The sequence below is a fragment of the Plectropomus leopardus genome, chromosome 2 (assembly GCF_008729295.1).
Source record: "Plectropomus leopardus isolate mb chromosome 2, YSFRI_Pleo_2.0, whole genome shotgun sequence".
Taxonomy (NCBI): Eukaryota; Metazoa; Chordata; class Actinopteri; order Perciformes; family Serranidae; genus Plectropomus; species Plectropomus leopardus.
In genome coordinates, this window is record NC_056464.1 from 21290206 (window position 1) to 21306321 (window position 16116).

At 39.5% G+C, this 16116-nt stretch overlaps 1 protein-coding gene across 1 annotated transcript; it reads left to right on the top strand.

Annotated features, from left to right (window-relative positions):
- Window positions 1–208: 208 nt before the first annotated feature.
- Window positions 209–14487, top strand: LOC121956685 (nuclear factor of activated T-cells, cytoplasmic 2-like). Its single transcript, XM_042505046.1, has 10 exons — window positions 209–494; window positions 1901–2879; window positions 3431–3602; window positions 4095–4297; window positions 4913–5085; window positions 5922–6062; window positions 9044–9099; window positions 9387–9519; window positions 11400–12041; window positions 14108–14487. The coding sequence occupies exons 1-10, from the start codon at window positions 404–406 to the stop codon at window positions 14152–14154; spliced, it is 2637 nt and encodes an 878-aa protein (XP_042360980.1). The 5' UTR covers window positions 209–403; the 3' UTR covers window positions 14155–14487.
- Window positions 14488–16116: the final 1629 nt, after the last annotated feature.

Below are 16116 nucleotides of genomic sequence, written 5' to 3' on the forward strand. Positions count from 1 at the left end.
GTATGTTTAGTTGATCTTTATATTTCATACTGAGACTCCACCTGACTCACAAAAGGAAATGGGGCTTGTGTAGAGTTTGAACTGCACTCTTTCACTCACTCTCTCTCTCTATCTCTATCTCGCACACGCACACACACACACACACACACACACACCCCTCTTGTCTGCCTGTCATCATCAGCAGTGACAGGAAGCGTCTGCCGCTCGTTTTCTCATGTTGCGCTGTTGGATGTTTTATTTGAGCAGCTGCCAAATGTTTTAAATCTTAGAAAACACACGGTAACCTTGTCGGTTTCTTTAATAATTTTCTTTAATGCGCAGAGCTGAAGTTAGTCGGCGAGTTTGAAAGTTAACACAAAAGATAAACTTGTGGAAAGTAGATTTTACATATTCAGATCTGGAGATGACTTCTGGAGGTTTGGGCTTCCCCGGGGGCCTGAGTCAAGACATCAGCCAGGAGGAGCTGGACTTCTCCGACCTGTTTCTGTATAAAGGTGTGTATGAAGCCTGCTTTTACGGAGATACTGTCATCTCCTCCCCACCTACATTTTTTTTCTTTGTGTATTTGTTTTTAGGATGTGAAGATGATGGCTTTGTGTTGAATCTATATAGCACTGAAGTAAAGTGGCGTTTGGACCTCCATCTGTAGCTACTGAGCTGTCAAGTACTGATGTTAAACTGTAATATTCCTCTCTAACTGTCATTAAGAAGAGGGCGATTAAACTACACCCTTCTTTCTGTTTTTAGAAACTATAGAAACAGAAAAACAAGCATGAACTGTCTTTATCACAGTCTAATGGAGTTCAAATTCGCTCAAAATGTGTCAAATTATTTTCAGTGCAGGAGTATTTATGTCTTAAAGGTCCCATATGATTTTCATTTTTAGGTTCATATTTGTATTTTGGGTTTTTACTAGAACATGTTTACATGCTTTAATGTTCAAAAAAGACATTGTTTCTCTCAAACTGTCTGCAGGTATATATGTGTGTTCACCCTCAGTCTGAAACGCTTCGTTTTATCACCCGCCTCTTTAAGATCAGTCTTCTCTGTTTCGTCATTGTTACTCGATCTTCCACATCTATGCTCGTGGCATCGTTTCTCCGTTATTGTAGCTGGGAAATGGCTGTAACTGGCAATTTCAGATGATTAGATATGTGAAATCTGCAAACCTGTTTGTTTCTGTTGGCATTCTTAGTGGTAGCTGCAAAATTTAAAGGTATATTGGTGGTCCGTCCTATTCTGCTGGACTTATTGTTGTACTCTGTTGCGTTGCTAGCATCTTTGATACAACAGCACGGAAGCTGCACTATACTGCTGTGGACAGAGGCGCAGCAAATAAAGCCTATTTAAGCCACCTTAAAAAAAGTTTAAGTTTACACTATATTTGGAATATTTTCTCCACTGTACTTACACACTAGTTGAGGCAATGGTAGATGAGCGAGCAACTTCAATTCTTTGTAAAATTATTGTTTTTGTTAATGGAGTCTGGTGGATCTGTCAGACAGATTTAAGAGTAATTTTCTCAAAATGAAGAAATATTCAACAAATGCTAGTGCCATTGTCTAAGAATAAAAGGCGGTACAGCTACACTACACAAAAATGCTGCAAGAGGACAAAACAGCTTAAAACAAGTCATAATTGCCCGCCCCCCCCTCCATCTTACTTTAGTTTGTGCAGTGAAGGCACAGTTTCTATATACAGACTGTGTGTGCATTTCTCTGTGGAGTGTTTTGATACTTTGACACAGTACTTACATGGCACCTGGCACTTATACCTGCTTTATAATGAAAATGGCAGAGATATCTGACTCAAAATGTAGGGACCTTTAAACATCTCTGAAGGGGATCCTTGTAGTTTGGAGATGTGCGCACAAATTCATCCTCATTTTCATCATTGACAGATGACTCAGATCCTCTCCTTCACAACGACAACCACCCTCCTCTGCTGGTGCTCGACCATCACGCTGTGTACACCTCCAGCTCCATCCAGCCAGCCTCCAGTCAGGACCCCTCCTCTCACAGCCCCACCACAGACGACCTGTCAGAAGCGGTGTTTGACTCTCTGGGGCTGTCATCAAGACAAGGCACCATTCCTGCTCCCAGCCCCCGGATTGAGATCACTCGGGTATCGGGTGACTCTCTCAGCTCTCAGCCCCTGGAGCCAAGCCCTGGCACCAAAGCTCTGGGTGCCTACAGGGAGTGTGTGAGTCCTGCCAGCAGTAACTCCTCCACCGGCTGGACCGCAGAGGTATACTCTCCTATGCCTTCACCGAGTGTCTCTCCATCTAATGTAGGCAGCTGTGGCGTGGGGTTGTCCGGCTTAGACCTCTGCCCGGGCCTCCAGAGCATCCACACCTCCTCTGCCCACTCCTCCCCAGGAGCCTCACCTCACAACAGCGTCACAGACGAGACCTATCTCCTGCCCCAGAACCAAAGAATCGCCTCATCTCTTCCCCACCAGCGCTCCCGCTCTGCCTCGCCACACGGAAAGCGCTCCTACGACAACACCCACTCCTGTCCGGGGGGCACTCCTGTCAAGCAGCGCTCCCGAAGCCCCAGCCCCATCCCCTCGCCTCATGAGCAGCAGGGGTCCTACTACCTCCACCAGTACCAGGCTCCAGCTGAATTCCAGCCCCAAGCTCAGGCCTCCTCCTCAGGCCTGGAGGAGATGCTGAGCAGCCTCAGCTCCAGTCTACCCAGAGCGATGCCCTCTGCGGTCGTTCAGGCCCAGAGACAGGATTGTGTGTATGGAGAGGGCTACGAATGGGCCGTCGAGCAGGAGAGAATGGGCAGGACGGGGGCCGAAGTCAAGTCTGAAACCTTCTATATGCTCCCAGCTGTGTGGCCTCCTCCTCATTCAGTCCACCATGGAGCATTTGGGTGTGTTGTCTGTCCTTTCTTATAACTTTTCCTTATAATTTAAGTCTTTCTATTGATCTCAAATTTAAGTGCAATCAGCCAGGTTTTTTGCCCACAATTTAAACGTTTAAAACCTGGAAAAACATCAGTTTTCTTGTGCTGTGTTCAGATGCCTTTCACATGCATTTAAACCTTTGAAGCCTGAGCAAGTAAGTTTTGTTTTCTTTTGAAATCATGACTAAGAAGGCATGAGCAACTTGGAAAGAGATGTTTCATTAATAGCAAGAAAAAAATGACCTGAAAATTAGTTTAAAGAGAAAGGCAGAGACAGAGAATATATTAGAAGATAACAATAAAGAATGTGAGAAACGTCCAAAAAATGCTATATTGTTCTGATAATAACTATTAAGTATTTTATCTATATAGTTACTTATTCTTTTGATTTTGTTTATTTTGTAACTTGAAACTTCTTGAAAGTTTTTGAAAGAATTTAAGCCAATTTTCTCCGGTTTTAAAGGGTTAATTGACATGTATGAGATGAGTTGTCTCCTCTCTCTGTGTCTTTTCCCCAGTGGTCTCTCCATGGCTCCACTCCCGTCTTTAGAGTGGTCGTTGCCCAGTCAGTCTGATCAGTATGAGCTTCTCATCCAGCAAGAGCCCAGATCTCACCACCGAGCTCACTATGAGACTGAGGGCAGCCGAGGAGCTGTGAAGACACCTAACGGAGGGCATCCGGAGGTTCAGGTGCTTTTTTTGGGTGTGGGGTGTGCAAAGAAGAAAACAAAGAAGAAAAATCACTCTCACTTCACATTGTGTCATTGCCAGTTTTGTAAAGAGAGAAATAAACTAGCAGAGATAGTAAATAAAAGGATGCATTTCTTGGATAATGTTTATGTGAAGCCATGCAAATTAATAAAAAAGTCTGATTCCCACAAGGGCAAATTATTAAGACATGCATTGTTTTAACGTGGTAAAAGACACATGCAGGAACCACATCATGGGTCTGATTTATTTACTGCTCTGCTGATTTTAATGAGTTGTTGCTGTTGGTTTTCCCTGCACTGATCCACAAACGGACTATGAAAATCAGTGTTCTTGCTACGCCAGTTAGACAGTGACCTGCTCTGAAATCATCCCCAAAGGAGATTTATTGTGCCATGGTATGAATTTGTTGTGTGTATTGTAGATAAACTCAGTATGAAGCGTGCATTTAATCGTCTCTGTTGCACTCACTAGCTCCGTGGGTACCAAGGCACAGCTCCGCTGGGGCTGCAGGTCTTCATAGGAACAGCAGACGAGAGGATCCTGAAACCCCATGCCTTCTACCAGGTTCACCGCATCACGGGGAAGACCGTCACCACACCCAGCGTGGAGAGGATGATAAATGGGACCAAAGTGTTGGAGATCCCACTGGAGCCAAAGAACCACATGAGAGTAGTGTGAGTGGCACAGTAGATACATGTTATTAAGCAGTCTGTAGTCACTCCTGTGGTGTTTTTGCATATCCTTGATACAGAGATACATTAGAGTCACCAGTACTGTCTGTGATATCTGTTGTCTTTGGATTTACAGTTAATGAGTTAGATTTTTTCTTGCCAATTGATTTTTTTTTTCTATCCTCACTCATGGTGGTGATTGTTGCACTTTCCAGTGACACGACTTTTGTCTTTTTTGCTCCCTACATGGTGCTGTTACTGTAAATGGAAACATGAAATGCATCACTTCCTGTTTGCCTGAGAGTTTTTCCAATAACGGACTAGCAGGCACGGAGTGACTGCAACAGCAAAAATAGAAACAGTTTGGCAGACTTGACATATGACGAATCACTGAAATACAGCAGCAAAAAAGTATTTTTGAAGTGTCATGGAACAAACCGAAGTTATTACTGATTTATTGAAATGGCCACAGATTATATCAGCAAACTACTCTTTGACTATGTGTATGCAGAAATTATTTTGCAACATATTTAGAATAAAAACGAAGTTCCTAACAAAGCACTTTGGCCTAATTTAAGAAAACATTTTATCTCTTCTAATCTGTCTTACATTTTACAGGATTGACTGTGTGGGAATCCTGAAGTTGAGAAATGCTGACATTGAATTGAGGAACGGTGAGACAGACATTGGACGGAAAAACACACGTGTGCGTTTGGTGTTTCGTGTCCACATCCCTCAGCCTGGAGGCCAAATCGTGTCTCTTCAAGCCGCCTCTCATCCTATTGAATGCTGTAAGGAAAGTTTAATTCCTGATGAGATAAATTATGCTTCCTGTCACTGGATGATGACGTCTATTATTACAGAACTTGCAGTTTTAGTTTTATGTATTTAAACTACTGTTTTTATCTTCATGTGTAAACGTCATGCCTTTTCAAACTACTTAAGCGTAGGCCATGCATATATCCATCAATGAAAATTTGAGTTAATCAGCAATAAAAAAAAGCTTTGATTAATTTAGGATGCTTTGGCTGTACTTATTGTTGTACAGTGCTTATGTTGATGAATGTTAGATAGCTTGTTAGGTTGCTGAAAAGTTTATTAACTTCATGACTGTACTTTACTCAATCAGTCAATCAATTAGACTTTATTTGTGTAGCACTTTTCATACAAATGGACTGTAACACAAACAAACAAACAAACAAACAAGCAAACAAACAAACAAACAAACAAAGAATCAAAAACAGTACTAGTTAAAACCAGGAACTGAGGAAATGTTACCATAATTGAGGAAACACCAGAGGCAAGATGAAACCTATAAATTGAAAGATTAAAAAGTAAATAAAAAAATAGATTAATAAATAACATGATAAAAGCAATAATAAAAATAAATAATTAAGATAAATAGATGAATAAGGAAAATACTCAGACTGTAATTAACAGGTAAATGAAAGGATAACAACAATAGATCATAGTCAATAGATAAATAAATAAAGTTCAATTAAAAGACAAATTAGTCCAACTGTAAAAATCAGTTTTTAAGCAGCCAACTGCCCTTAAAATGATCCCTCTTGATGTTTTCTGTCCTCCATGTGGTCTTTAATGCAGCTGTGTCTCATTGTCTCCGCAGCCCAGCGCTCGGCTCAGGAGCTCCCGGCAGTTGAGAGGCAGGACCTGGACCGATGCTCTGTACTTGGCGGCCAGCAGATGGTCCTTACAGGACAGAATTTCACATCCGACTCCAAAGTGATATTTTCTGAGAAGACACAAGGTGAGGAAGACATTTTTAAAACCAGTAATCATATTATATAAGGTCATTTTACCCCTCAAATTAATTTTCAAGAGGTCATAAAGTTGAGCCACCACATATAATAGTGGGGTACATGAAGGGGGCCGTTCATCCAAAAATCAGGTTACCAAGTACATTTTTTCCTCTTCCCTGTAGTGCTATCAATCTATCAATCTAGATTGTTTTGGTGTGAGTTGCAGAGTGTTGGAGATATCGGAGTCTGATATCGGAGTCTGACATATCTCCAGTATAATGGAACTAGATGGTTTGCAGCTTGTGGTGCTCAATCGTGACCCTGTTACTCAAGATAATCCATATAACTTGTTATGAACACTTTCATGTAGGAACGATTTTCTGTCTACCAAACTAAACCCACCAACTGTATCACAGCACAGAAGGAAGTGTACATCTACTCATGGAGGAGACGCCTGTGACAGCATGAGATGCAAACATTAATGTCATTGCCCTCAGCTGAGCTCTAACATTAACTAGCTCAGTGGTGCTAGCTGAGCTAGCAGTAGATGGACACTTCCCTCTGTGCTGTGATACGAATGATGGGTGTAGCTCGTAAGGAAGAAAATAGCTCTTACCAAACAACCAAACTACACTTGCAAACCATATCACTGTGCAGAAGGAAGCGCAAGTGCACATCATAATTTAGCATGTTGTCATAAAATAGCTGAAAATGACATATTATAGCTTGTAGAGGCATGTCATAGCATAAAAAGTGGGTAAAAAGGGCCAACAAAGCCCCAAAACATCATGATTTAGCATGTTGAAAAAATGGCCAAAAATGCCATAGTATAGTATGTCGAAAAATGTCAAATTTTGTCGTCTCAGTGGTGGGAATCGTTCAGGAGAAAAAAAAGTTCTTACATGAAAATGTTCACAACAATGTCTGTGGATTATCTTGAGTGAAGAGGTGATGATTTCTGGAAAAAGACATTGCTGTTTAGTTTTTTTTTAAAAAAAGGCAGACATTTCTACAGCCAATATCCCCAACATTGCAACTCACACCAAAACAATCTAGATTGATAAATAACACTACACGTAAGAGGGAATGTGTGTATTTTTGATTTTGGGAAATGAGCCTTTTCATGTTTTTGCTGAGATTTAAATGTGAGGAATTACATCACACTTACGTTTGAGAGTGGTGTAAGTCTCAGCAAAAAAGTAATTGTATTTCCCATGTTTACATACTCCTTTTAATACATTAAGCATTGTGTCATGTTATTATGAACCCTTCACGTGTGTGTTTTGTTGACCTTTGATTGTTATGTTTATATTTGGACACCAACCAGATCTCTACGACTAAAATAGAGTTATACTTTACGCATCACCCGGATATATCTTTGGCCTTCTAATATCCTGTTCAAGCACAACCTCCTACTCCTATAGTATTTGTATTTTCATAGTATTTGCATATTGCCCAGGCAACATCAGTGACGCACATCTTCCTTCAGCCCCCACTTTTATGTCTCACAAAATGAGCCATTAGTGTAAACTTTTACTGCCTTACTGGAGGTGACAACTTTTATTTATTTCTACATGGAAATTTCTCACCTCGTTACTGCTCCCCCTGCCCACACAACATTTAACACAGGGTTACGTGGCGTGAGAGCAGGATGGGTACAGTTGACTGCATGTAAAGCCTCCCTGTTGCTTGGCGTGGGGTTTTTGTGCAACAGGATGTGGTTAGACAGTCTGATAAAGATTCAGACCCAGAGCAGAGGCTTTGTGTGTGTGTGTGTGTGTGTGTGTGTATATGTGTGTGTGGTTTTTTTGTGTTTTTTTTTCAAAGCGTGGGCAGAAAACAGAAACAGCAGGTAAAAACAGAGGTAGGAATGAAACACTGAACCAGACATAAAAAAGCGCTGTTCATCTCTGTCTTTGTATTAAAGTGCTCACATAACGTACTGTAAATTAAAACAAGGACTGACATCATCTGATTTCTCACAAACTCATAATAGTAATATGATAATAATAATAGTTCAACATAAAGCATAATTTGTTTATTTGATTCCCTCCAAAGAGTAAAAGGAGAACATTTATAGACCAAATCAACATGACAGCATGCTCAAAACAACAGAAACTTCGAGGTAAAGAACTGATATATGATTTCAATTGCAGAAATATGTGAAATCTGCAAATTTGCTTACTTATGTTCACATTAATTTTAAACATGTTCTGTTAAACATGGTGGTCTGGCCCATCTGATTTTCCGCTGTGCTTATTTTATGTAGCCTACTGTAAACCTTTGCATGTGTCTTTGATAAACCAAATGTACCAGCATGGAAGCTAAACAATGCACTGCAGTGCAGCAAAATGCACTGTAGTCCTTTGAAAAGACCCACCTAAACAATGTATTCATTGGATTAAATCTGCGATATGTTTGGAATATTTCCAACGCTTTGTCTTACACATTAACTGATTGAGGCAGTGGTACACCAGCAACTCCTGTGTTTTGCAAAGTAAAATGACTTTCAGGTTGTGGCTTCGGCTAATGTATGCAACTTTGAGTTTTTAATAACCCGTACTGTAAATAAACATTGCGATTTGGTCTATACCACTTACACATCTGTCAGGCAAATACAGTACATGGCTATAGCCACGTAGCTTAGCTTTGCACAAAGAATTGGAAACAGGGAGAAACAGTGAGCCAAAGGCAACAGAATCTGCATACCTTGTACCTTAAAAGCCCAGAATGCCCAGTAGAACCGCTTGTTGTTTTTACACTTTGTGTGTGTGTGTGTGTGTGTGTGTGTGTGTGTGTGTGTGTGTTTGTGAGCCAGGATAGTTTTTCCCTGTTTCCAGTCTTTATGTTCAGCTAAGATAACTGGCTGCTGTTTGCAGCTATATATTTCTTGTACAGACAAAGCTATTTGCTTTCTTTCAAATTTTAAACTACTGCTTTAAACTTCCTCTGCTTTAATGCGTGCTCACTTTACGCCCTCTGCTTTCAGATGGGCAGCAAATCTGGGAGGTGGAGGCCACTGTGGACAGAGACAAGACACAAGCTGTGAGTTAACTTTCACTATCTGGACTGACACATGTAAAATAATTTTACATAACCAACACGGTACCTTATGTAGATATACATTTGATCATTAATTCAACATTGTCTTTCCACACACAACATGCTGCTTCATTTATAGCATACTTAAAGGGTTTTATTTTTGATACCGATTCCAATCTGAAATGCACAAGCGGGAGATATGGGGCAGCCTACGCCTTTCTGTTTCAACATGACAGTGTAACTGAAGTGTGAACTTTTCTTTCTTCTTTTGTGTCACAATCCCCATCTAGAACATGCTTTTTGTCGAGGTCCCTCCGTATCGAAACAGGAACATTTCCCATCCAGCCAAAGTCAACTTCTATGTCATCAACGGGAAGAAGAAACGTAGTCAGCCTCAGCACTTCATCTACACTCCTGTGATAGGTATTTATCTGTCAGCTCTGTCATTACAGGAGCAAGAGGGGCGGGGTGGGGGGCTACTTTGAATGTTTGAGAAACAGGAAGGTGACTGAAAGGTCATCAGTGTCCAGGTCACCTTTCTCACCTTTATCAGCACAAATTCTAGACTAAAAGATTTGGTGCATTTAGACCTTTGCTTTTACACTGATGCCAGTAAAGGAAGAAAAAACCCACATAAACTTAATATTAATTAGATCAACCAACAATTCGACCATCCAAAGTCAAACTTAGCATACAGGAAATAGCAACATTTTAAATCAGATTAGATATAGCTGCTTTACAATTAAAGCAACATTTCAACCTAAAGAGAGTTTAACATCATTAAAATTAGCTTCTAATTTACAATGAAGTTTTACAGTTTCACAAGAAATCAGTCCCAGGCACGAGAAATCAGTTAGTCAGTAGCTGTTTGCAGTGAGCAGCAGGTTTTTGTGTGGGGGGACGACTCTCACTTGCTCTAAAGCGGAAAGTCACTCCACTATTGTTTTCGCTCTCTCCACCTACATGAAACATCTACAGTTAAAAGGCAGACACACACTTTCGCACACTTCACAGTTTTTTTTTAATTAAGCATTTTAGGAAACAAATAAGGAAATAAATAAAGTAGAAATAGATTAAATAGGTTGGGCAGGTTGAGTTGGTGCATAAAGAAGTGTAAATTATAAGCTTCATCATGAAATTTAGTGGTGTGTTTTTTTTTTTAATATTACCCAATCTATGTAACATCCTAGGACTCAGGCTGACATAACTATCCATAGAGCAGACACAGCTAAAAATGTATCTTTTGGTCGGTCACTATGATCCAGACTGAAATTTTTCAACAACTATTGGATGGATTGACATGAATTTTTCACGCAGACATTTGTGGTTCCCAGAGGATGAATCATAACAGCTTTAGTTACTTCTCCTGTAGCGCTGTGCCTTGGTTAATTACTGGATACAAACTAATGCCATTTCCATCAGCCTCAACTGCAATTTGTGTTCAGCACTACTTAGTAAATGTTAGTATGCTAATAGGCTGAACTAAGATGGTGAAACCGATTATTGCCAGCTAAACATCAGCATGTTGGGGATGTCATTGTGAGGATGATAGTATGCTGACATTAGTTTGAAGCACCACTGTGCTGCTAATATGGCTGCAGACTCTGAGGCCTTCATGGTATTTTTTTAATCAGTCATCTAATAAAAATGAAGCACAGCAAACCTTGCTCACTGAGTTTGATTGGTTTTATCACTCTATTTGTTGTGAAAATTGGCAATACATTTGCTCCTGTGCTTCCCTCCCTAGCTGTGGCCTCTCTCTGCCCGTGTCTTGCATTTGGCAGCCACCTGAGTTATAAAATTATAGCTATGGAAGCAGCTATTGAATTGCGCTCTGCTGTAAACGCCATTATCATTGTTATGCATTTCTGGATAGGCTAACATTACCTTCAGTTTGATGGGGAATATTTTAAGGACATTATTTCAATATATTTCCACCTCTTTTTCTTGCTGGCCCGCTGTCCATTTCTGCTCTGTTTTTCTCTCTTGTTACGGATGTATGTGTCTTGAATGCTTCCTTGTCAAACTACACTCTCAAGGCTTTTGATGAATATGGAAAATGCAGAAAATTAAACCTGTTCAGAAAACTTAAATGACAGATGAAAGGTTTAGAGAGTGTGTGTGTAAATGTGATTGACACAACATGTTGTAGGATTTTTTTTTTTTTTTTAAATGTGCAACAACTCAAATGAAAACTATGGACTTGGTGTGCAAAGGCCTTTAGTCCAGCTTCTGTACTTATACTCATGCCAGTAATGCAAATGAAAGACTTTCACTGATTTTTTAAAACATTTTTATTCCAGCCATCAAGGCAGAACCTCTGGATGACTACCAATTGAATTCGTACATCTACTCAGACAATCACTCTCTGTCCGGCCTGTCAATGAAGTCACTTTACCATCACCTGGAGCAGGAGAGCAACCTTCAAGCCTTGAATGTTTCTCCATCAATGTACCATCTAAACACTGTAGACCCCAGAGCCCACGTGTTACTCCCTGATTCACTGGACGACCAGCCAGTTTACTACCAGTCCAGAGCCGGCACTCTGATCAACAACCCTGTGCTGTACCACACTGCCAACCAGCGTTACAGCAACTGTGGTGCCACCCTCCTCGGTGGATCCCTGATAGCTTCCCACGCTGCCTCCACCCCCGGTCAGTGTGTCAGTGCCAGAACCCCGGTGGGCAAACTGGGTGAAGGTCCTCAGATTGCTGATTCATTTGAGGCCTGTTTGGGGTCAAGACATCAGAGCTTTGTGCAGACAGCGCTGCCACTGGGAAAGTCACCACCTTCAAGATACATCCAAGGTCAAGTTCAAGGGAAGGCCAGAGGCCGAGTGGAGCCTGTGACCCAGATCAGCTGTGGAAGAGGAAACCATGAGGAGCGAGCTCCAGAGAGGGTCACAGTTAAACAGGAGAACCTCCGCTATGCTTGCCTGGAGGATGGTGAGTACTTCTATTACATCTGTCAATGTGTTTCATACTTTTTTACTTTTCTCACATTTATTTTGTATAAACAAGTGCAACACCACAAATGCATTTGAGGAGCAATTGATTGAAAGTGTGTGTTGATAACCCCATTTGAACAATAATGGCATCTCAGCTCTCTCTATGAGGCTCAGGTTTTCGACTTACCTTTGAGTGTGGCTGTTTTGAGTAGCTAAATGTTGGGAAAACTGGTCGTATGGACTAGTTCTTATCAAATGTAGCCCAGCCCTATTCAGTGAGTCTTTATGTTCTGCATTTAATAATGGAATATTTTGTGCATATGACTGTGACCAGAGAGAAATATGCAGCACAGTTACAGTTTCTCTCAGTCAGTCAAGGTCTGAGGACCTGTCTACACATATTCAGATATTTTTGAAAACAGATATTTCCCCCTCCATTTAAAAAAATTAAAAAATTCTGTCCACACAACCTTTCTTTTTTTTTTTTTTTTTTACAAAATATGAAAAACATCACCAAGCCCTTGCCAGGGGTAGTCATTTGTCCAAGCAGTGCTAACAAAATGTTGGCAAACCGTAAATCCATCATTGTTGTTGTTGTTTCTGGCGTAATCTCATGCTTGAGGCTCTGTTTTACACAGATACAAAGTTAAAAATCTTCATGTGAGAACGCATTTTTAAAAAAATCTCAGTTTCAGTGACATAAAACTCTTTTATATGTGTAGATGGGACTTGAGTCTTTGATATTTTGATGATAATAGAGTATTTTGGGTTCCTGAAAAGCCAACAGATCACCAAACCTTTAAGTTGAATTGTAGAAGATTCAAAAAACATGCAAACCTGCCCGAGCGATGAGTAATTGTGGTCCGGTCTGCAAGAGCATACAAGCATACTGAAACTGTACGCTTGCAAATCCTGCTTTGTGGTTTTCTGTTGGGTCTTTCTATCCACTTTCCTGTCTCTTTAGGTCTTACTCACACACATCCAAAAACACTCACTGAACTTGTAGAAGCTTCATGCACAACCTCAGTCTCATTTGACATTTCATACAACTTGCTCATGACTGCAGATGCATTTGAGGCTGATGAAGGAGCACTGCCATGAAATGAGAGAACAAATGATGTACCCTGACCTTATTTTTGGTGGGGCAAAGTTTCTCTTTACACCTCTGTAATAGAAGAGAGAAGCAGGAAGTGTATTGTATAGGCAAATACATGCAGACACACCTGTGGTTATATTAAAAAAAAAGCAGCAATGTCCTTTGTTCTGGTCTATGACACAGTCTGGGGGAATAGTGAACGTTGAAGTGAACACAACAAGCTGTTGTTGCATCAAAAGCAAATTAACCAAAATACACTGCTGTGTTTGTGTTATTAATTCTATTATTATTTTTTTCATGAGATGTAAAAAAATATCTAGAACATTTTCATTCTATCATGTGCAAGAATCAAGCTTATTTTGTGAGAAAAGCGATCATTGAGCAGAAGTGCAGATAAATCTGTGTTAATAAAATGAGACATCTTGTGGCAATATTTCATTACATAAATACTACAGAGACTGAATCACTGGACTGGTGGATGTGTGAATTAAGAACATATCTGGAGACTCTGAGGTGATTTTAACCACAAACCACAGTGTCATGTTGAGGTCCGGCTAGGGGGCCTCTGTTACACTCTCCTTACCCTCATTTCCTGTCACCTCTTCACTGTCACCTCTCTAAAAAAAGCATAGAATTCCCCCAAATAATCTGATTTTGGCAACACCTACTGGTAGCTTTGACGTCAAAACACTGTAGAAGAATCCACAATACCTTCACCCTCCAACAAATCAACCCAGTAACTTGAGGGAGAATGAAGTAAAAGCAGCAAGCAGCACTTTGTTTTTTTTTTGTAAAGAGAAACATATGCATCATACTTTAAAAATCCACACGAAATATAGAGCCAAAAACATTAAAAATACAAGATGAATTATTTCAAAATATTACATGAAATAAGCATAATATTTCAATTTAATACAGCGTGGTTGTGAATATTAAAGGCACTCACCCCTGTTTGTAATGTTTTCCAGTGAATGACATCATAAGAAGAGACATGAAAGGCCACAATGGAGAGTGATCCTGGATGCCTGCAGCAGCCCTGATGTTCATCAGATTATTCATAACATGTAAAATATAAAATCCTGAATGTCTAGGAGTAAGCTTGTACTTGTAACATTTGCAATTTAAAAAACTGGATTGGTGGCAAAAAATAGAATCTGATCCAGTGTGGGCTTATGTTGACTTCATAACTTTTAGCCAAAGATATTATAACACATCACGCCTTATACTGAGTATCTATTGAGTCTTTAATCTAAGCTGTTTGAAATTCTCTTTGTTCATATATTTGTACAATTGCTCTTTGTAAGCATGTATAAAATATTTTATATTAAATGAATTCTGTTTATATGAATCAGTGTGGTTGCACTAAGGGCAAATTTTCTCAATTAATACACCTTTAAGAAAAAAAATCTTGATCAACTTCTTTTGTCTTTGAAATGACTTTTGCTGTCATGGAGACGTATTTCAGCCACCAAAATGAAGTTTAAAAAAATCACAGGCATAGGCAGTTTATCTTTTGATAACTAAATAAGTATGTTGTTGTTGTCACTCATTTCACTCCAATTGTTCACTTGCTTCTGAAGTGAATAAAATTGTGAAAACAAACTATAAAAGTAGCCTGCTCACTTAACGGAATTCTCTTGGAATGTTGAATCATGCAGTACTTAAAGTAAATACTAGTAAATACTTAAAGTGGGTTGTTGAAACTATAACAGTGAATCCATTATGAGCAGTGGTGAAAGAATTATGTAGATTCTGTAACAAAGGCAATCATATCAGAATGATGAAGAGGAAACAAAGCCATATCTTCCTACAGCGGGAAGTGATGCCCAGTCCTGCAGCTTGAAACTATCCATCCTGACCACCAGTCCATAGAGGACTGTGTATTTGACACTTTCATAAAGAAGATGATGATCTGCGAGACAGTTTGTCTTTACAGCGCTCAGACAGGAAGTCAATCTGGACTGATTCATTTCAGAGACTAAATAGACAAAGTCAATCATTTATGGAGCAAAGAGTGAAAAAAATGAGGTAAACATCAAATACTTTGAGCACATTTTCTGCTGGTGTCTTATAAATAAAAAAAAATGGTTTTGGGTTCAGGTGTTTGGATAAGTTTTTGTTTTTAATCAAACTCCAGCAGAAAATGTGCTCAAAGTATTTGTATTTAACCTCAGATTATTACTTATGCCCTCGTGGCATGTCCAGACTTTTTTTTTTTGCGCCAACTTCCCATACCAATGTTAACCTACGTACCCATACTTACTTTGTTACCTACTTTACTTCTTTTACAAATATTGCAGTGTCTTATAGTTTAGTTTAAAAGATAAATACACCTATTAATCAGAACATAACAAAGTGACCCCACACAAATGTAAAATAAAGCTTCCATACTTTGATAAATATTTTTTTTTCCAAATGTAAATAGTACAACAGCAAGTATAAAGTGCCAACAAAATTGAAATGCCAAAAAGTTAAATAAATAAGCCCGTGTGAACAAACTTTTAACAGTTGTATCAATTTATTTGTAAAATCAGCCAGGCTCAACACTACTCTGACACATTACTGCCTCTTAGGTTTAAGATTGAACTGCATCCATAAACGAAAATTCAGTATTCTGGTCAATTAGTTCAAACTGACTGGGCAGAAGCCAGTCATAATGGGATGGCACCTGTATGAAAAACTGTAATCTAACAAAAAATAGTAACGATGTAGTGGAGTAAAAAGAACAACATTTGCATCTTAGATGTATTGGAGATGCATTAAATGAAAGTAAACTGCAAGTACCTGGAATCTGAAGCACATATAATTGAGTAAATACAGCCTACTTTATTTAATTTTACCACGAGAGACCAGGTTAGTCTGCTAGCTACAGCCATGAAATAATACAATGAAAATGTTATCATTATCATTATTATATTTTTAATTTAAAATCAATTTTATCTATGAAATAATTTCATCTCCCAGTAGTCAGATTGAA

Coding starts and splice junctions, on each gene's coding strand:
- LOC121956685 (XM_042505046.1), top strand. CDS start 404: ATGACTTCTGGAGGTTTGGGCTTCCCCGGGGGCCTGAGTCAAGACATC. Junction 2,880..3,430: donor GTCCACCATGGAGCATTTGG/GTGTGTTGTCTG, acceptor TCTTTTCCCCAG/TGGTCTCTCCATGGCTCCAC. Junction 9,100..9,386: donor ACAGAGACAAGACACAAGCT/GTGAGTTAACTT, acceptor ATCCCCATCTAG/AACATGCTTTTTGTCGAGGT.